Source organism: Triticum urartu, chromosome 1A (assembly GCF_056163025.1).
Source record: "Triticum urartu cultivar PI428250 chromosome 1A, HENAU_Tu73, whole genome shotgun sequence".
Classification (NCBI taxonomy): Eukaryota; Viridiplantae; Streptophyta; class Magnoliopsida; order Poales; family Poaceae; genus Triticum; species Triticum urartu.
The window spans coordinates 547,134,433-547,156,819 of record NC_141873.1 but is presented as its reverse complement, the minus strand read 5'-3'; the positions used below and the strand labels follow the sequence as shown (position 1 = coordinate 547,156,819).

Below are 22,387 nucleotides of genomic sequence, written 5' to 3'. Positions count from 1 at the left end.
TCCTTTTTATTTTTTATTTTTTCTGAAAGTCAACGGTTGACTAACTGGTCAACCGGGACTTGTGAACGCGATCGAGCGACGAGGAAACCATGCGAGCGCTGGCCTCCTTCTTGGGCCGGCCACGAGCAAGGCGCATGGGCGCCATGATGCTCTACTGGTGCCTGATGCGTGGTATAGGAGCTCCCGCCACGCACAACCTTGTTTGTTTCTCCCTCTGGGCAAGTGGGCTGGTTCTTTGTGCCTTTTTGTCTAAAATTTTGGGTTTGTGCATAGAAATGAAAGGTAAAAACAAAGCATAGCTTGTGGGCTCATATGGTAGGAACGGCACGAAAAAAATGCTTCCTTGCAAAACTAGATCCACACATACATTGAGTTTTTTAGCGAGCTCATATAAGCTGGGGAGAATAGTAATATCATTAAAAATGGGATTTTTTTAAAAAACATGTTCTTTTTATGACAAGCATTGACAATTGTTGTCAATGCTTGTAAAGTTTCATCGTGAAATAAAATTTGTAGAAGCCATGGCAAAAAAAAATGATGGTCCAAAAATGTCATTTCCAAAAGCATTTTGGAGTAAAGATTTTTGTTGCCACGACTTCAACAAATGTCATTCCACATTGAAATTTTACAAGCACTCAAATACATTGTCAATGTCTGTCACAAAAAAATTGTTTTGATTTCTTTTTTCAGAATTTACTGTTGGCTCATTTGAGCTTGGGACCAAAAGAGTACTTTTGTCCACACTTGATAGTATAAACTTTCTTATACTACCACCACTGGCCGAGTCTAATGATGGTTGGATCCATAAACACATGAATAGCTTTGCAAAAATATGAACGGTTTGCATGCTCGTGTCTTTAAAAGGGGTGTAGCTTTTTTCATTCAGGTTTTAAAAGCTTTTTTCAATTTTATTCATTTTGCAAGTGAAAATAAAAAAAATTGAAGTCTTCAAACACATGTTGAAAAGAATTATGAAACAAAATAAAAAATAGAAAAGTGAACTCCAGTTGCACACTTTGTTATCATGTTCCGTTGTGCGTGGGGTGTGTCATGTGCAATTGCACACTGGTTGTTGTACATGCGGTTGTCCGTGCAATACAATTGCATGCGAAGGGACTAGTGTACACCCGATAGATTTTTTTCTTCGAAATCCAACCAAAATATGATTGTGCGTGCATGTTGGTGTCTACGAAATAAAATAGAAAGATAAATACAAAAGGACAACCAAGTTGCTAGCAGTTGCAAGCCTGTTTAAAATTTTGTAGTTGCAACCCTCCTTAAAGCTTGTAGTTGCGACCCCATTTAAAAACTTGCATTTGTGACCCAATTCAAAAAATTGGAGTTGACCCCTCCTCCTGAAAACTTGCAGCCATGTACCCGTTTGAGAACTTGTAGTTGCGCCTCCCTTGAAAACTTGCAGTCGCGACCTCGTTCAAAAAATTTGTGGTGTGACCTCATTTAAGAATTTACAGTTACAACCTGTTGGATTTTTCTATGTTTAAGTCAATTTTCCAGACCGGTGGTTCATTGTTCTTCTCTGCTTCCTCTGATTGGCAGCCGCTCCTCTTGTAGTGGCTTATCTCCCTTCCCCTCCTTTAGCTACAACGACAAGCCTCACTGGCTCTAGATGGGCTATCCTCAGGCAGTGTCTAGAGGGAATCAAATACTAAAAGCCCTCACCCGCACTTGTTAAGCTTCTGACTCGTCTTCGTCTGAGATGACGGGAGAGCCATGACGTCTCCAACTCGGCCTCGGAGCTCCACCTCTGCCTCCTTCCTTCTCTCAAAGTATTGACTTGCACCATTCTAAAATTCACGCGACTTAGAAATAGCTCGTGCAGATAAAGTAGTTCATAAACTGCATAGTCAATACTTAAGAAATACTCCCTCCATTCCCAAATATTTGTCTTTCTACAGATTTCAATAAATGACTACATACGGAGCAAAATGAGTGAATCTACACTCTAAAATATGTCTACATGCATCCGTATGTTGTGTTCATTTAAAATACCTAGAAAGACAAATATTTGGGAACAGAGGGAGTAATACACTATCTTTTGTTGATGAGAAGAGGGCAGGGCAAGCAAAACGATATCACTATTCGTTTTGAGCTCATTTGTACTACTACTTCGGAGTGTAAGGAGAACTATCTCAAAAACAAATTACCCCCAAAAATAGACTAGAGTCGTAATCTAATAACATATATTTTTTTATAATCAAGGGTTTTAGTACATTAATAGTTATATAATTGATCATGTGACTAGCTGGATGGGGCTGCGTGGGGATGTCAAACTCTGGCTCTTCAATGCTGGAGGAATCCGACGAGCCGCCAAGGGCAGGGGATGGGGAGGGCAGAGAAACTATGATGAACCTTGGATCTGATTGTGAAGCAGAACGGGTTTTATGCAATACGATCTTAAAGTGGCCAAGGTGCCATATTACCTCTTATCCGATCCATTTATTACCCATCCGAGATGTTCTTGGTAGATAGTTGACAAATTTTTATTAATGACAATTTGTACACGATGAGTGCACCACCTTGTAAAAAAACATTTTAAAAATACCTAATCGTTAAAAATCTGACATTTTTTCACGGATTTTGAGTGAATGCCCTCATTCATGTCAGATCCCGCACACGAATCCTAAAGTGTTCGCTCCAAACGCACTTTCTCCAAGCTAATCTCTTTGGCTCGAATACAACCTGGATCGAGCGAGAATGGGGAAGAAACACGCGCAAAGAGAGAGGACCAGCTGGCTAGAGGAATAAACGTTATCTCGATACTTTTCGTTGCCTGAGGGCCACGAAGAGCGGTCTTCGTCAAGTGTTAATTCTTCGGTGCAATAAATTGTTTAATCTAGTTTTGAAAACTGTAACAAAAAATTGATAATTCAAAAAAATTAGTTTCAATAATTTTTTAGCAATTCATTTAATAAAAAATCGGAAGTTTTTTTTGAAAAAATATCTCAAGGACGGGGGTGTTGTTTTGAAGAAATACCTTTTTTTTCATAAGTTGGGCACAGGAGTCCCACCGTACAGAGCCTAAGCCCAAAGGCCTCATTGTTATGAATCCCGTCCCAGGCTCCAGAGCCTAAAGGCCCAGAAGCCCACAGGGGGTGGAGCACAAACAATAAGCGGATTGCGGTGGGGAAGCCCGCTACGAACCACCTACGCCCCCAACTTCCGCACAAGGTTCCAGATCGCCTCCGTCCCCCGTCCGCCGCCGCCGCCGCCGCCACCGCCGCCGTCCGGGATGGCAAAGAGGTCCAGGAAGAAGGAGCAGCCGGAGGCCCCGGCAGCGAGCCTCCCCGAGGACCTCCTCGTCGAGGTCCTGGCGCGGGTGCCCTACAGATCCCTCTGCCGCTTCAGGTGCGTGTCGCGGCCGTGGCGCGCCCTCTGCTCCGACCCCGCGCTCCGCAAGAGGTCGCCGCAGGCCCTGTCCGGCTTCTTCTGCTACACCCGCGACGACGAGAGCGACGAGCTACGCTTCCTCAACATCTCCGGGAGAGGCCGGCCCCTCGTCGACCCCGGCCTCCCCTTCCTCCGCGCCGTCTGGGACGGAGGCGTCCGGGCCGTGGACTGCTGCGGCGGCCTCCTCCTCTGCCAGTGCTGGACGAAATCATCTATGCTCGACGCCCTCTACGACCCCGACGCCGACCCCGACATCGCCTCCGATTCCGAAGCCGAGGCCGACGCTGTCGAAGATGTGGCAAAGTATGTTGTGTGCAATCCGGCTACCGAGGAGTGGACCGTGTTGCCTGCCATCGAGGATCTGCGCCCGAGGAACGTCATCCGTCTGGGTTTCGACCCGGCTGCTCCCTCCCGCTTCGCCGTGTTTGTGCTCTTGCAGGATGTGGATGATCACGACGCCGGAGTGCAGATCTTCTCATCAGAGACCGGAACATGGACGTTTAGGCAGAGCGATTGGGGCGAGGGCAATGTTACTGTGGATTATTACAATGGTTCACCTTCCACCTTCTTCGGCGGCACCCTGCATTTGACTACCCGAGATTCTTCAGTTATCACAGTGGACACAGAGGGGAAGACATGGCACAAGATTCGGATGCCGCTCAGTGTTGAGGACACGTCCGATATTGGCTTCATCGGGCACTCTCAGGAGCGCTTGTATGCTTTGCATATGAATTATTCTGATGATGAGTGTCAGCTCACGGTCTGGGTACTTGAGGATTATGCTACTGGGCAGTGGACACTGAAGCATACAGCTGACATGTCGGAGACGGTAGGCGATGATGAGGTGTGTACTTTTGTCGCTGTTGATTCAGAAGGCAATCTGATTTTCCAAATTAATGGACGGGATGAACAGCTTGTGTCATACGATATGGAAAAGAGGAAATTTCATGTTATCTTCAGTTTTGAGAGTTACTTTACTCTCCGGTGCGATCCTTACATTCCCACTTACAAGGAATGGTTACCCAAAGCAGCTCCATGATTACAGAGTTCACATGCTAAATATGGGTCAGATCTTCTATGCAGCATGGTATTTTGTATTTTGATGTTCTGGTCCATGCCATTGTGGCTTTGAGCAATGTTATTTTAACTATTCTAGTAATACCTAGTCAGTAGTCACTTTGATCTATTTGCTTTCATGTACTAGTTATGCTGTGGTCACTTGTTAGTCTCTCGTGGGTTGAATGTGTGAATATGAGAACAAGTTATCTATGCTTGGGACTATCTGCCTTTTCACCTTTTCCTTCTACTCCCTCTGTTCCTAAATATAAGTCTTTTTAGTGATTTCTATATGGACTACATACGAATGTATATAGACGTATTTTAGAGTGTAAATTCACCCATTTTGCTCCGTATGTAGTCCATATTAGGATCTCTTAAAAGACTTATATTTAGGAACGAAGGGAGTATTTATTTGCTGCAACTATATGCATGTTCCCCACAACCATGGTCATATGTATTTGTAAACTGGGCGCATTGCTCCCCCATTTACCTGTCCAAATGGTTACCTTTTCTGCAGTAATACATACTTAAGCAACGGACTCCACCTTGTGTTAGTCGACACAATTCATTTTCTTTTATTTCTTTTGATCTGTTGAGGCATAGTTAAGATGGTTAAGCAATACCATACAAGTTCATCAGCAATCATCCTGATTCATGCACCCTATTGCATTCTTTATTGTTGCTTTGGTTTACCAGTCCTTGGCCAATCTTATATTAGTGGTTAGACTGCTTATCGTGATTGTCTCCAACTGAATCCATTTCTCAAGAATCTTCCCCTTGTTGTTGTCCAGATTGCAGCTCAGAGTTTTTTCTTGTCCACTACCCAGCATTCTGAATTGTGTACTACAATCTTCTAGTTCTTGAATATGCAAATTAGTTTTTATAATGTAATTCATATTCAATGGTTCTAGACTTCCAGCCTATCTTTTTATATGGAACCTGTAAAGCTAAACAAGAATAGTGATTATCTCCAACTTAGACCACCTATTTGTGACAATTAACAAATTTGCAATTATTTTCCAGCCGATTTTTTATATGGAACTTGTAAAGCTAAATGAGAATAGTGGTTAATTCCAGTTTAGACCACCTATTTGTGACAGTTAACAAATTTGCAATTATTTGTAGAAATTTTACCGCTGTACACTACGTTTTGGGCCTATAATACTTGCTGATATTAGGAGGTCATTCGTTAGTGTGATCTAGTCCTTCCCTGAAAATTTCCAGTGATGACTTCCCCCACAATTTCAGCACGCTGATCCAGTTTGCCTCTTGAAACTTTCAGAATTCTGTGAGCCTGGCCACAAAATCCAAGCTGATATCAACGCCTACCAGAAATTTCTAACACTAGTTACTATAGGAGTATGATTTATCATCTCTTCCATGCGGATTACTCACCCCTCCGTCAACAGTTTTAAATGAATGTTGGTGGTGTAAATTGAGCAGATGAATGTCTCCAAACTGACTATGCCCTGGTCCTTCCTCCCAAGATGCAGGACAGTAAGAACATCATCTTGGTATCTTATAACTGACAGCAAGAACATTATGCTGCTTGAGGTAATATATAAGGCTAGATGAGAAGACCAACACCAAAAGATAAGTTGGATCAACCGTCAGAACATGAAGTACAAGTACTTGAGTTGCAGTTTAAGTAGGAGCCAGCATCATCATGATATATCGAAAAACTGTAAAGCACTGGAACATGGAAAAGGCACAAATAATTCAGTTACAGCAAGTTCACCTAGGCATCGGTACATGATTACAGCAAGAAAGCACAAATGGTCTGTGACATGTTATAACTGAATAGCATGATGCTTATGTTCAGTCAGGGAACATGCAGAGATATAATTTGATAGGATTTTGGGCGCTAATTACCATGGTTTGGGCGAAGATGCTGGTCGGTATTTTCTCGTCAGCTGTATTTGCTATGCATCTGTGTGAGTTCTGACGGATTCCTGAATACTTAGGCGAACGAAAAAATATACAAAGTGCAAAAAATGAGAAGAAAAAAATGAAACGCCGTTGCCGGGGATCGAACCCGGGTCACCCGCGTGACAGGCGGGAATACTTACCACTATACTACAACGACCTTTGATCCTAATTTAATTGGCACAGTTTGAATTATGTCAATCACCAAACTCACTGCCGTGTTGGAGGTCGAAGGAAAGCGAACCATCCGGCGAAAACATATAGCATAATTGGTTAAATGCCAAATATTGGCTAGTGCTTGGTTGACTACGTGTTTACTTATCAACCTCATAAGAAGTTGTCAACTTTTTGACAACTTTTGATATTGCCAATTTTTGACAACTTTTGATATTGCCATGCATGATGCAATCTGTGTGACAGGCGGGAATACTTACCACTATATTACAACGACTTTGTTGCTAATTATATTGGCAAAGTTCATCTGATAACAATATGTTTTGAGAGCTCAAAGTTTATAAATTCACGGCCGAGAAAGTGTTGAAGGTGCCCTAACTAGATCATCGACATCATCTAGTGGCGACAAGGTGTTGTTGACAGTGTGAAGGGAAGAATAAGATGAAAACAGGCTTCCATGCATGTTGGGTCGAGTGTGTTCCTCGGTTCTAAATTATAATTTGGGACGGAGGTAGTACATTTTTGAAAGATATGACACCTAATTTGAAATTGAGATAAGGGGATATGCTAGAAATTCCCTATCTAGGTACACAAGGAACGGCTCCTGGCAGTACGTACAAGTTCATGCAGAGTACCACTACATGTTCTACGTGTGAACTGACGAACACGCTAGGTAGCCAGTTTCCTGCGGCGGCAATACGAGTCCGTATTCGTGTCCTTGACCGTATTCGTGCAGAATACTAGCTTACTCGTGTTAGCAATAATAGTATATATAGCCACGTGATGTATCCATAGCGTGGGAAGAGAAAACAAAAGCACAGCTCGACGATTTGGACGCGCACGTGATCCTCAATATATCGATCGATGGCGAGAGGTCGTCGACGCTCCAGGCACCGTCGCGGCGTCAGTAGCGATCAAACCATCGAGTCCTCGTCGTCTACTTGCGCCTCTCTTGATGCGTGCGTCTGCCGTGGCCAAAACCATCAGTCTCCCGTGCACACAACGGCGCCGGCACCCTGGCCTGACCTGCCGGCAGACGCGCTCCGCGAAATCTCCGGCCGCCTGCCCGACGTCGCCGACCACGTCCGCTTCCACGCCGTCTGCAAGGCATGGCGCGACACAGCGCCCGACGCGACCCCGACGGCGAAGCAGCCCTCCTTTCTACCATGGCTCCTCGCGCCCAACATCAAGGACCTCAAGTTCAGATGCGTTTTCTCCAGGAAAACCTACCGCGCTGCGCCGCCATCCAGCCACCGGGACTTGGTGGCTAGCGTCGACGGCGCCGCCGTCTGGTATTTGGTCGACGATGGCCCGTGCCCTACTCTCCGTGACATCCTCACCGGAGCCGTCGTCAAGCATCTCCCCCCTTTCCCCAAGGAAATCAAAGAATGCATCAGCAAGGGGACCCGTAATTATACACTTGGGCATGGCCTCCACAGCATCGTCTACGGTGACGGCACCGCACTTCTCTACGGCCTGTACGAAACCGACGAGGACGACGACGACCTTATTGCCAACTTCTGGGCAGCCCTCCTGCCTCCCGGAGAAGCCACGTGGACGGTCGTGGAGAGGACGCTTGAATGCCCGGACATTACCAACTTCTACGTCACGTATCACCGTGGAAACATATTGGTCACCGGCGGGCCTGACCTGTGGCACGCCGTGACACCGGACGATTACCAAGGCGTTCGAGATGTGGTGCTGCCGAGCCCCTGGATGCCAGGGGAGCGCCTAGACTACTTAGACATGTACAACTACCTTCTCGAGTCCCATGGCGAGCTTCTCTGGGCGTCGGTTCACGTCCGCAAAGATTACATGGATTATTGGCGGCGCCGCGGTGAGGCCCTTGTCTCTTGCCTGCTTGGCGCTCTCTCGGTGGAGCACTAGAGGGGGAGGCGCCGGAGAAAATGCGATGGGTGAGGAAGGATGGCAAGAGCCTAGCTAACCGCGTCCTATTCATGGGGTGGCCCAACAGCTTTGCCGTGGATGCCTCGCGGCTAGGCGGTGATGCCGTGTCCGCCGGATGCGCATATTTTGTCTACAACATAGAGAACGGCATGCCGGGTCGGTCGTGTTATGTGCTTAGGTACAATCTCCTCAACGGCAAGACCAAATTCGTGGAGCAGTTGCCTGATGGATGGGACGATGATATGTGCATGTGGCTCTTCCCCCAGCCCGCTGTTGCTCCAAACCAGGTATACGCAATCATATTTATCATTATAATATTGGTTAGATAAATGAGATAAATGTAATAACCCTATGTTCCGCTATAAATTTGATTTTGCTGGATCAGGAAATCAGTGAAAGGTGTGAGAGTTCAAAATGGTGGAAGAGGAAAAACCAACAGAGGACTACAACTCCAAAAAGCACTATTCACATGGAGAAGCCTGGGCAACAACAATACAAGTCTTATTTCATGGTGATCGGAAACAACCTGCCTCGCAGGGTGAATAACTCCCAGCTGCGCCGGTTCTTCGGCCAGCACGGTAAGGTGTCCCAAGCTAAGGTGAGATGTAAGAAGAAGACCAATATCTCAAAGGGATTCGGGCATGTGACCATGGAAATGGTCGAGGAACATGCTGATGCTCTTGCTACAATTGACAGACTGGTAAGTGCATACATATTATGGCTTAACTAGATGATACCCCACATATTACTTTGAGACTCAGTTGCAGTATACTTTCATGATATTTGATTATTTTGAATATGAATATTTGTATGAATAATATGAGAACTAAAACTAAAAACATATATGATTTACTATATTTAGTTATTGATGAGGTGGGCCTTTTTCACATGCATGTTTGCATGAGGGACGATCTAGGTCTTTTGCATCCATGTGTAACTTGATGATGATGTGATGGGCCTTTTCCCATGCATGTTTGCATGATGAGGGTAGGTCTTGTGCATGCATATTTACATGATGAGGTGCCATGTGTGCATGTTCAGAGAAATATGTTAGTGGGCTAGCTATTTAGATATAGAAGATTAGGGGTGTTTTCAATTATCAAATTATGCATGATCATCTTTGGTTGGTTTGTAGATGTGTAACAATCAATGGATGCCTTCTTTCTCTTGTTTCAGGTTTTGGGTGGATGCATCCTTGAAGTGAGCATCGTGAAGGTGATGTGGAAGCCAGAACAACATGTGAATTTTGTCGGATCGGGAGAGTATAGTCTTGACCATTATATATATACTGGCTTGGGGCTATTACTTTTTGCTTTTGTAGTGTTGTGGAAGATTATTTAATTATGTGAATTGTACTCCTGAAACAGTATCACAGATGACTCGGTCAAAACTAGAGCCGCATTTTATGCCTTCATCTAAGATATCCCATATCCCCCACCCCATCTTTCCTTAGATCTTTAGGAAGTTGTAAGAGTTATCTCACCAAAGACTCTGCTTTGTAGATGAAAGGAAACATTTTCCATTGCTTTTTGAGCCATCTACGATGATGGTTTATGTATTATTAGCGAAGAATATGTAATAAGTTTTCGGGTAGGTGGTTGAATGGAAGCATTTTTTTAATTTGTTCAGTCTTTTACTATAAAATAATGTATGGAAATTCTTACAACAATGGGTGGATGAATTGCACTACTGCTTTTGGTTTGGCTCAACTTTTACTTTGTGTTCAGGAACATCCTTTGTGTATTTGTAAAAGGTAATTCCTGATTTTTACATTTGGCAGTGTATTGCAAAGTTTGAATGCTTGCTTAAATTAGATTTATATATTACAAAACTGGCTTAATTTTGAATTGTGTGCAATATTTTGTTGCAAAATGAAAACATTGATGCACATTCTTCCCTCTTCTCAAGATATTTTGTCCATGACCTCTCTCTCACTCTCTGCACAAACACCCTCGAGCTCCTTACTAGGACCGTACCAAGCGCTTTCGATGGGATTGGACCTGTGCGAATTTTGTTCAAGGTAATGCTGCTGGTCAAAGAAATTTCACCAAGGCATCAGAACCTAATAAAAAGATATGTGCATGTGGATCTTCCCCCAGCCCGTCGTTGCTCCAAACCAGGTATATGTGATTATATTTGGACCTCTTTTTTTGTGAATTGCAATTACATTTAGACCTAACTCCACAAAAGTTATATCTCGTACCGAACATGACTATTTCACATTCTACTTAGGTATTGTCATTTCACAGTTGTGCGATCAAATCTTCTCTTCCATCTGTGATTCGACCAACAACCTTAGACCTTGGCATCAACTTAGAAGTGAGGGAGAGTTATTTTCTTGGAAATAGACAAACCCTTTTTTGCTAGTTCAGTGACCAGCGCTATACTTTGTAAAAACCACATTTATACTGACAACACGCGTGCATCATGAGCATTATTTATTCAATGTAGCAGTTAGTAGTGTCATATTTTATTTGTTTTAATTTAACAATTGTCATAGGATTAGCCAATGGTTAAACTTTGTATTGCATCACTGTAGTATTGGTTAGATAAATGTACTAACCGTCTGTTCCGCTATAAATTTGATTTTGCTGGATAAGGAAATCAGTGAAAGGTGTGAGAGTTCAAAATGGTGGAAGAGGAAAAACCAACAGACGACTATAACTCCAAAAAGCACTATTCACATGGAGAGACCTCAGCAAAAACAATACAAGTCTTATTTCACGGTGATTGTAAATAACCTACCTCGCAGGGTGAATAACTCTCAACTGCGTCGGTTCTTCGGCCAGCATGGTAAGGTGTCCCAAGCTAAGGTGAGATGTAAGAAGAAGACCAATATCTCGAAGGGATTCGGGTATGTGACCATGGAGATGGTCGAGGAACATGCTAATGCTCTTGCTACACTTGATGGACTGGTGAGTGCATACATATTATGGCTTAACTAGATGATACCTTCCGTGTTGCTGTGGGACTCACTTGTAGTATACTTTCATGATATTTGATTATTGTGAATAATATGAGAACTAAAAGTAAAAAAATATGATTTACTGTATTTAATTATTGACGAGGTGGGCCTTTTCCCATGCATGTTTGCATGACCATGTGGGTCTTCTTGCATTCATGTGTATCTTGATGAGGTGATGGGCCTTGCCCCATGCATGTTTGCGTGATGAGGGTAGGTCTTGTGCATGCATGTTTATATGATGAGCTGGCATGGGGGCATGTTCACATAAATATGTTAGTGGGTTAGCTATTTAGATATAGAAGATTAAGGGTGTTTTCAATAATCAAATTATGCATGACCATCTTTGGTTGGTTTATGGATGTGTAGCAATCAATGGATGCCTTCTTTCTCATGTATCAGGTTTTGGGTGGATGCATCCTTGAAGTGAGCATCGTGAAGGTGATGTGGAAGCCAGAACAGCATGTGAATTTTGTCGGATCGAGAGAGTATAGTCTTGACCATGATATATATTTTGGTTTGACGCTATTACATTTTGCTCTAGTGGTGTTGTGGAAGATTATTTAGTTACATGACGTGTACTCTTGGAACAGTATCACAGATGACTCGGTCAAAACCAGAGCCGCATTTTATGTCTTCATCTAAGATATCCCATATCCCCCACCCTATCCTGTTGTCCAGAATTGTGATGCCTTTCCTTAGATCTTTAGGAAGTTGTATGAGTTATCCACCAAAGACTCTACTTTGTAGATGAAAGGAAACATTTTCTACTGCCTTTTGAGCCATCTACGATGATGGTTTATGTATTATCAGCGGAGAATATATAATAAGTTTTCGGGTAGGTGGTTAAATTGAATTAAAGCATTTTTTAAATTTTGTTCAATCTTTTACTACAAAATAATGTATGGAAATTCTTACAACACTGGATGTATGAATTTCACTACTTGGTTTTGGTTTGGCTCAACTTTTACTTTGTCTTCACTAACATCGTTTTTGTATATTTGTAAAAGGTAATTTCTGATTTATACATTTGGCAGTGTATTGCAAAGTTTGAATACTAGCTTAAATTAAATTTGTAATTGTTTATTTATATTAAAAAACTGCCTTAATTTTGAATTGTGTGCAATCTTTTGGTGCAAAATGAAAAATTGATGCATATTCTTCCCTCTTCTCAAGATATTTCGTCAATGACCTCTCTTTTACTCTCTCTCTGCAAAAACACTCTCAAGCTCCTTGGTAGGACCGTACCAAGCGCTTTCAATGGGATTGGATCCGTGCAAATTTTATTCGAGGTAATACTGCATGGTCAAAAAAATTCACCAAGACAGTCGAACCTAATAAAAAGATAATTCTTTGCACCAAACGATGGACGGCGACCCTCTCCCATCTATCCTGCAGTACCAGAGCAATGACATAGAGGAGGGGACAAGAGATTGGATATGGAGGCAAGGTGCCGGATACTGTAGTAGCATGATGCTTGAAACCTAATTAGTTCAGCTGTTTTATGGAACCTTATACTGCCATAGAGTTGAGGGAGCAGTACACTAATTTCCCACCGTTGTTTTCCTGAGGTTAGTATAGTCATTTACTCATTTCCTATTATTAACGTAACAACAGTTCATGTTCGCCGTTGCCGCTGCCGTCATACCACGCGATTGGTTACCCCTATTCGTCGCCCTCAGAACAACTCCCTGGTCGCCAACTCACCGGCGCCCTAGTCAAGTGTGGTCGTCTCTGACCCTGGTCCTCCAGTCACGACCTTTGCATCAGTACAAACTGCAACCTCTCCCATTTCTTTTGTCTTGGTCCCATGGTGGTTCTTGAGTCGGCTAGTCTACTTTGGAGGCCGAAACAGTGGTTGCGCTGCTATGACGACCCTGATGTAGAAGATGATCATGTCGAATTCCAACACTTGCACGATGCCGACATGGAAAAGAGACGACTAAGGGTTGACACAGACGGCCGCATATCGTTCTATGAGATCAGCTGTCCACTACTAGGGAAAAGCCTATACACAGAATTTTACCAGTAGCGCTGTACAAAATCAAGCGCTGCAGCGCGCGTAAATAAACCGCGCTACTGCTATGACTTTAGCAGTAGCGCGTACTAGCGAAAAGCGCTGCTGCTACGTTTGAACTGGGCGCACATGGCTAGCCCAACCTAACAGTACCGCGTATAATGGCCCAGCACTAACGGAAATAAAATAAAGTGAAAAACAAGTAGAAAAGTAAATGAAAATGAAAAAATAGAAAAAAGAGAAAGAGAAAAAATAAAATGTAAAGAAAAATAAAAGAAAAAAAGGAAAAAAAGGAGAAAGGAATAGCAGTAGCGGGTTTCAGTAAACGCGCTATAGCTAACTTAGCTATAGCGCGTTTCCGGAAACGCGCTACCGTTACGTTTCACTTAAACAGCGGTTCCCCCCATCCCGCCCCCCGGTCACCAATTCTTCCCCAAATCGTCCCTCGCCCTCGCCGCCGTCTCCTCACCGCCGCCGCCCGAGGCCGCCCTCAGCCTCACCGCCGCCGTTCGAGGCCGCCCTCAGCCTCACCGCCGCCGCCCGAGGCCCCCTCAGCCTCACAGCCGCCGCCCAAGGCCGCCCTCCACGTCACCGTCGGCGCCCTCCACCTCACCGCCGTGCCTGAGCCCGAGCCCGCCCTCTCCGCCCCTGCCTCTGTCACCGAGCACCTCCCCGCCATCGTCTCTCCCCTCTCTGTAAGTTCCCCACCCCTCCCCCTCACTCATCTCTCTCTGTATTTTAGAGAAAAAATTAGATGTTAATTAGATGTTTTTCAGTTAGGGCACTAGAGTTTTGCTAGGTTAATTAGGTTAGTAGTGCTGCTAGTAGTATTGGTACAGTAGGTTAATTAGGTGATGTTAAATGAATAACCTAAATGAATGAAATTAGTAGTTAACTAATTTTTTTCCTTTCATCATTATAGAGCACTAAAGTTAACTGGATTTTGTTCTATTAGTAGTTAAATGAATTTTCTTCTACACTGTTTGCACATGTGGTTGCTCGTGTATATTTGGACACTGTTTGTAGGGAATGATGCTTAGTGGCCTATGTTTTGCCGGAATGTTGATTCATTTCTTTTCCGGCAAATTTCAGGTTCTCGATTTGTCCACTTTTTAGCAAAGCTCATGCCGAAATTTTCCATGAATTTCGGCATGACTTGTGCTACAAACTAGGACATATCGAGTGCCCGTGATTTGCCACACCGGGAAGGAGTCAACATTCCTGCAAAACAATAGGCCTTTTTTATGTCATTATTCATTTTATTAGGTCTAGAATTAATTGACTAGATTTAATCATAGGAAACATGGCTAGCAACGATGAAGGACAGGGTTCTGGTGATTGCGACGACGCCTACCGGGCGGCAGACGAATTTTTTAGCCTTACCGATGATCAACCGATGTTATAGCTGGGCCCACCGGTGGCATCGGGGACCGGGACCGACACACAGACCGGTGCTGAGACTGAGACCGGCGCTCAGACTCAGACCGGCATCGAGACCGGCGCTGAGACTGAGACCGGCGCTGCTTCGGGGAGCGGAGCCGGTGTAGAACCGAAAGCAAAGAGGCAACGGGTTCCTAACAAACTCAGGACTACTAGAGTGGTGGTCACGGAGGTGGACGACGGCAATTTTGAGCCAATGGCGCCCGAGGAAGCGCGTCGATGCTACGGCAATCAAATAGGCTGCATCGTACGGACAACCGCCACCATCAACGATGAGAAACTACAGAAGATAGAAAATACGAGGAGCTCCCTCCCAAAGAAGTTTCACCAGATATTCTTGTTCCCGGGCCGGAATGAGAAGGATTATAAAGATCCAGATGAGGACCCGACAATGAAGAAGATAAACAAACACGCCATGACCAAGTTTAGCGACGTGTTGGCCGCCTGGAAAAATCGAGTGAAAGCAAGGATCATCGACAAGAAGGAACCCTACTCCGAGATTGTAAAGGATAATCCGACAATCACGGAAGAGCAGTTTCAAATATTCAAGGAGGCTTGCGAGGCCGAAGATGCCAAAAAAAGTCTAAGTACATGAAGGGGCTTCAAGAGAGGAACATTGGGAGCCACCACCTCGGAAGTCGTGGTTACGGCGGAAAGAGGTCCAAATGGGCCAAGGAGGACGCGAAAGCCGCGAGTCTGGGCATCCCAGACCCCTTGGCGGAGTTCACCGTCCCGCAGGAGCGTGACGTCCTCAGGGCCCGGCATCGTTGGGACCCAGTGAAAAAGGTTTACGAGACAACACCGGTCATTACGGAGTTCATGAGACTGCTGGTAATTTTAGTTTCTGATCAATTCAACTGCACACGTTAGTCATATTTGTAAACGATCATTGTGCCTTTTGCAGAGAGAGCAGCACAGGATTGCGGCCGAAAGCGACTCGCCGTCTGAGGCATTGGCGAGGCCCAAGTGGGACACTCCATTCAACCAGGCGTTGAACATATTGAAATAACAACCGGTGGATACTCAACCGTCGTATGGACGCGTGCACGGTGTCGGAGACGGCGCCACGTGGAAGAAGTACTACCGTGAGACCATGGAGGAGAGAAAGGAAAGACGGAGGTTAAATGAAGAAAACATCGACAAGAGGGTTGAGATTGCGGTTGAGAAGAAATCAACTAAGACAGTCGCAACAGCGGTAGCTGCCGCAAAACAGGTGGCTTTAGATATTTCTACTACCTTGGTTCCGGCCGTTTTCAATTGGACCAGGCAAAATCCAAAAAAAGATGCAGCCGACTTTCCCCTTGCTGACTTCTTGGCGGGGAGCAGCTCGACTAGCGTTGCACCAGCACCTGCAGCTGCACCTGCTCCCGCACCGGACGTGCTAGGCGGTGCTTCATCTTTGGCTGAGCTCGACGCCCTCACGGTATCTGTCACACCGTCCCCCTTCAATATAAATGTATAATCTTCCGTTTTCGTTGCCTTTCGGATGTCTCACGTCGCAGACTTTTCTTTGCAGGCCGACGAAACCCCGTGCACCATATTGTACACCATCGGCGACCAGAAGGTGGACGTGGGGAAGGCGAAGATAATGGAGCCGAAGGAACCATTGTTCCACAGCCAGCCGATCCCCCCGAACGTCTTCAAGGTTTCCGTGGCCAGTGTCAAATCAGGCCACGAGAATTTGCCTCCTCCAGTACTACTGGGGGATGACGACGAGACACCACGGCGGCTTGGTGATTGTTGCAATGCTGGGTGGGTCCTGTTGTGGCCAAAGAGTCTGCTTCGTCTAGAGGTGGCCGGGAGCACACCCACGAGCACGCAGCCTCAGCAAGGTATGAACATCAACACCCCACCTTCCCAATTATCGTCGGGTGTCGGGTTGGGTGATGGTGGACGGGGTAAGGAGGAGGCTCCATTAGTCGCTGATGACGTTGCCATGGATGAGGATGAGGACGACGATGGCGCTGCTGAACAGTATGTCTATACTGGCGCCTCCTCAGGGTTTGAGCGTCATGAGTCGGTGCCTGAATTGCCGTCTCAACATATTATGGACGACCTTCCAGTAGTAAAGAAGTTTAGGAAGAGAGCGAGGAAAGGCAAAAAAAGCTGTTTCTATGATCCAGCCGCCTCAGCAGCCTCGGCTTCAGGACTGTATAGATATCCCCGGTGCGGATAAATGGCATATCCCCGGTCAACCAATCCTACCTGCAACAGCGCTACGGGCCACATTCGGCAATCTAAAGAGACTTCATGACGATGTGCTGCGGGTAGAGAAAGACCTCATCGCCTCGAAAGATCCAGGATACCCACTCTACGTGGTTAACATTCCGCGGCAAATGTCGTACGTCGACAGCTTCCCCACGGATAAGTTCTTCCTCCGATTCGATTACATATTCGACATGTTTCACGTGAATAAGCTGGATTTTACGTTTGTCCGCCTTTATGCCTTGCACATGAACTACATCATCAGGGTTGAGCAGATATCTCATATCTGTGTCGCTGACCCGTACTACATGCACGAGGGCTTCTTGGGAGTCTGCGCAAATCACCGTGAATACGCGAGGGATTACATCGTTAGTTTCATGCTCACCAATAAGGACAAGGGGGCGATTCTCGTGCCTTATCATCCCGTGTAAGTCATCCGCGCTGCTACCCTTCCTTCGATTTCAATCATTCATTTGCACAGTGGAGGCTAATTAATTTGAGGACTTATTTTGCGCAGCGGCGGGCGCGCCGTCCTCATCATCCTCTACCCCCGATTCTCCCATGCTCTTTACTTGGACACGTCGAAGAACATTCACAAAAAGGATTACACCCACATCAAGGATGTTCTCGACAGTGCTATGTATCACTACCAATCACTGGGTGGAGAGGTCAGGGATAAGAAGATGAGGGGCGGCAGGGTCGCCTTTGGCCATAAGACCAACTTCTGCCGCATCCAGCAACCGGACGATTCTCTTAATGATGGATTCTATGTCCTACACCACATGCTGGAGTACAGACGGGATCGCCAAAACCTTCGCATGGCACCTTCTTCCGGCGATGCCCATATTCTGCAATGGGCAAAGGACATAGGAGATATCGAGGATCATCGACTTCGAGCTGAGTTCTATAACATCCAGCGCGAACTTGCCCAAATCATCATGAAGGAGGTCGTCGGAAAAACAGGGATGTTCTACGGAGAAGGACAAATGTCGCGAGAAGACGTCCGAACATGGATAGCCTCTCAGCGTCTCGACCTAAAGCCTTTCACTAGGCTCGGGGACTATCTCCCTGACTTGGATGGATGGAACGACATGTTGGAGTGATTGTCGATATATGACAATGTGTCCGTTTAGTCCATACTTTCTGTATGAAAAAACTTTGAGTTATGCACGATGAAACTTTATTTGTGATGTAATTAAACCGTCCTCCTCCTCGACTAGCGAAAATCACTCTAGTTAGGCCATTTTGGGGTACGATGAACTTTGTTATTTATGCTTATGATATGTTGTTTTTATTTTTGCCAAGTCTGTCTATTTCTGTTGCTCAACTATATATGTTGCATATCATCGACTCATGTGATGATGCAGGTGCATAGATCATAGATGGCGAAGAAGTGCTATGCCAGGAGTATATATACGACAAGTGGCCGGAGTGCCAGGCCCTTCCGGTTTCCAAGCGACAGGCAGTAGTTAGTTTAGAGGTTCACGCTAATGCGAAAGAGGGATACGAACTCATGTTCTCAAAGTAATAGCTCTTCTCGCGTATATCATTGTTTAGATGGATGACGATGTATTTGCATATCATTCGAGACTTGTATCGCTATTTTCGAGATGATGACGAGAGACCACTTTGTGTTGGATGATGATTATGATGATGACATGATTTGATGAGACTAATTGTATGTATATGCTATGATTACATTTGTATGTGTATGATATGCTAAAGATTATTGTATAAAGCCTATTCAAATACAAAACAAATACAAAACAAATATGCAGGAAAAAAACTAATAAATAAACTAGTAGTAGCGAGGGGGGAAATTTAGCAGTAGCGCCGCATTGTCAGTAGCGCGTCCCAGCAAACAGCGCTGCAGATAATATCAGTAGCGCCCTTTCCTAAAGAGCCCTACAGCTATTCATGTATAGCAGTAGCGTGGGACAACTGGCGCTACTGCTATACGTTAGCTGTAGCGCCTTATTAGTAGCGCCGGTGCCCGCGCTACTGAGAGGTCCAAAACCCTTGCTGCTGGTAGGCTTTTCCCTAGTAGTGGTCGGGGATTCCTGAAGGAAAAGAGACGACTAAGGGTTGACACAACAGTGGTCATCACGTTAAACAACAACAACAACAACAACTTTCACATGGTGGTTGTTGTATACCTTATTTAGAAATAAGTTCCAAGTCAAATGTCTTCAATCTGATGAACACTTAGTGAGTTAGTTAAGATACCTGTGATACTTTAATGTTGATTTATCAATTGGAACAAATTTTAAGTGTTAGTAGTTGTTAGAAGAGTACTAATTACCTAGTGAACTTGCATGCCAAAGCTTACATATGTGATCTATTTGCTTCTAATCTCCAAGGTCGCAGCGTATGAAATTCTTAGGTTGGGTTTATGCAAAACACAGCTATGGCAGCACAAATGTTGCCGTATCTGCAAAAGTTTTAATTTGCATGCCTAAGCTTTCAGTGGTGGGTGCTTCAATCTGCCCGCCACTGCCACAACTATCAGTAGTGACGGGCACAGGTGTGTTGCCGGCCACTGCAGAGGCACTTAATGACGAGCGCATGCCTGCCACTGATGCCATTTTAACAGTGGCGGGAGGTCAGTGGCGAGCGCCCCTGCGAGCCTTGCCCGCCACTGCTTGGCGTTCTTGCAGTAGTTGGGTGACGACGCAAGAACATCGCCATCATCCGATCTAGAAAGCCTAAATCTAGGGTTTCCCCCAGAGCACAGAAGGAACGAGAACCGCCCGCACAACACCTCCAACGAGGTAACGGCGCCTAGGGGTGCCGCTGTTGGCGGTTCCGACTGAGGCCGAATTAAGTTTTTGCTAGCATACTCACATTCAACAGGACCACCGGATCCATCTCCACTGTCTTCCGCCACACCCCAAGGGAACTTCCCCGCCGCCGGTAAACAGCCGCACACGGCCGGAACCACCACACCGTCGGTGTGGACCGTCGACCGCAGAAGAAGCCACATCGTTGCGTGGCCGATGCTGGCCTCGTACATGCCAGACTGGGACACTCGCCCGGAGATCCACCGCGATCATGCTCCAGAACCACGACAGAGGAAGGCCCGCCTCCGTCATCATCCCGCACCCTAGAACCACGACGGAGGAAGCCTCCCTCCCCCCGCCATCATCCGTCACGCAGGCTTTGCCCAGCGGTGCTCCGACAACGGCAGGGACAGCGGTGCTCCATCATCCATTCATCTAAACCCGTCCTGAGGGTCCCTGTAATATGAAGTACCATTCAAGTTCACCACTAACCATTATGATTCATGCACCCTGACCCTATTGTGTTTTGCCATTGTTTCTTTGAATCTTTGTTGTCTACATAGCAACTTGCAGATTTTACTTATCCACTACCTAGCTTTCAAAATTGTGCAATGTAATCTTCCGGTTCTTAATATGCAAATTGATTTTTTACTTTATAACTGCTCTTCAGCGGTTCTGGACTTCCGGGCTATGTTTTATATGAAATTTGTAAAACTAAATGAATAAAAACAGAGTCGGACAGTTTGCAACCTTTTTTGAGAAATTAGACCACTTCACAGTTCACACTACATTAGCTTAGCGCTGGCAGGGAGCATTTATCACGGTATCTTTCCGACATTTCAATTCGGACTGGAGGTGCATACGAGAAGGATGTAATGGGAAAGCAGGGATCTTAAAATGAAACATGGTGAATTTATAATGTGGTGTGAAGTGATCAAAATTCTTAAAGGTGGTGCAAATTTTTAACTAGGAGATCATATGTTACTGTGATTCAATTCTTTCCTGAGAGAGAAATATTCAGTGATAACTTGTCACACAATTTCAGCATGCTGATATAGTTTACCTTTTGAAACTTTGAGACTTCTGTGCGTGTGACCACAAAATCAAGCTGGTATTGACGTGTACCATAAATTTCTGAAACTAATTGCTATAGGAGTATGATTTATCTTCTATTCCATGTGGATTGCTACATTAGCTGTTCACTCTTCCCTGATTCCTTGTGTCAACAGTTTGAAAATACAAGTTGGATCAAGTCGAGGACACATGAAATAATTAAGTCCTACAGTAGTAACCAGTCATATGCGAGTGTGCAAAGATGTTGCATTACCATGGTAATATATTGAAATTCTTGAAAAAAAATGGTAATATGCTGAACAATTGTAAGAATTGGAACATGGATTTGATTACAGCACGAAATCACAAAGATTCAGAGCATCTAAGTTCCGGAACATGAATTCAGTTACAGAAAGCACAAATGATACATGTCATAACTGAATAGCATGATGCTTATGCTTGGGCAGGGAACATGAGTGTGAACAAAATTATTGTGCCAAGTGGCTGCATTTGCATGACCTATTGACAAATTGTAAGTGCCAGTACCTAAATGAGTAGCACTGCAACATAATTTTGTCATAATAAGAGGGTGGTGTGCAACTGAATATTTTGAAGGAACTGCGGTTCGTCATCCTCCTCTTCCTCCTATATTTCTCCTGCTGCAAGTGGTCATGACAGGATACAGATAGAGCTGATTTTGGTAGGATTTCGGATGCTAATTACCAAGGCCTGATTGCTGTACTCCATCGACCAGGTGAGTGAAGAACGATCTCCCTAATCCTGATGAAAGAGCCAAACTGTGCCTCGCTGTTAAATTCTATCATCCACCTCTGACAAAGAGGTTCTTTGTAGCAGCCATCTTGTAGAGCTCCGGCTCGAGGTCTTGACGACGCAGTATAGATACAGCGGAATTTTACAGAGAAAAAAATGAAGTAACAAAAGCAAACGGAAAAAAAAACGTGAAGCGCCGTTGCCGGGGATCGAACCCGGGTCAGTTACAGCAAGAAAGCACAAATAATTCAGTTACAGCAAGTTCACCTAGGCATTGGTACATGATCACAACAAGAAAGCACAAATGGTCTTGACATGTTATAACTGAATAACATGATGCTTATGTCTAGTCAGGTACTCCCTCCACTCCAAATTACTCGTCGCAGAAATGGATGTATCTAGATGTAAGAACGACGATTAATTCGGAGTAACATGTAGAGATTTGATAGGCTTTTTGGGCGAAGATGCTGGTCGGTATTTTCTCGTCAGCTGTATTTGCTATGCATCTGTGTGAGTTCTGACGGATTCCTGAATACTTAGGCGAACGAAAAAATATACAAAGTGCAAAAAAATGAGAAGAAAAAAATGAAGCGCCGTTGCCGGGGATCGAACCCGGGTCACCCGCGTGACAGGCGGGAATACTTACCACTATACTACAACGACCTCACTGGAAACGTGATAAAC

At 44.9% G+C, this 22,387-nt stretch overlaps 3 protein-coding genes and 2 non-coding genes across 5 annotated transcripts; 3 read left to right on the top strand and 2 right to left on the bottom strand.

Annotated features, from left to right (window-relative positions):
• Nucleotides 1-3,142: 3,142 nt before the first annotated feature.
• Nucleotides 3,143-4,701, top strand: LOC125528176 (F-box protein At5g07610). Its single transcript, XM_048692684.2, has one exon. It carries the CDS (start codon nt 3,251-3,253, stop codon nt 4,445-4,447), a length of 1,197 nt encoding a protein of 398 aa, XP_048548641.1. The 5' UTR covers nt 3,143-3,250; the 3' UTR covers nt 4,448-4,701.
• A 1,780-nt stretch (nt 4,702-6,481) lies between these two features.
• On the bottom strand, nt 6,482-6,553 carry TRNAD-GUC (transfer RNA aspartic acid (anticodon GUC)). The gene has a single exon. It is a non-coding gene; the product is annotated as a tRNA-Asp (tRNA).
• Nucleotides 6,554-7,431: 878 nt separating this feature from the next.
• On the top strand, nt 7,432-8,454 carry LOC147992509 (uncharacterized). The gene has a single exon (XM_087539043.1). It carries the CDS (start codon nt 7,432-7,434, stop codon nt 8,452-8,454), a length of 1,023 nt encoding a protein of 340 aa, XP_087395169.1.
• A 2,096-nt stretch (nt 8,455-10,550) lies between these two features.
• Nucleotides 10,551-12,004, top strand: LOC147992508 (31 kDa ribonucleoprotein, chloroplastic-like). Its single transcript, XM_087540698.1, has 3 exons — nt 10,551-10,595; nt 11,076-11,390; nt 11,840-12,004. The coding sequence occupies exons 1-3, from the start codon at nt 10,551-10,553 to the stop codon at nt 12,002-12,004; spliced, it is 525 nt and encodes a 174-aa protein (XP_087396824.1).
• Nucleotides 12,005-22,294: 10,290 nt separating this feature from the next.
• Nucleotides 22,295-22,366, bottom strand: TRNAD-GUC (transfer RNA aspartic acid (anticodon GUC)). Its single transcript has one exon. It is a non-coding gene; the product is annotated as a tRNA-Asp (tRNA).
• Between the last annotated feature and the right edge of the window lie 21 nt (nt 22,367-22,387).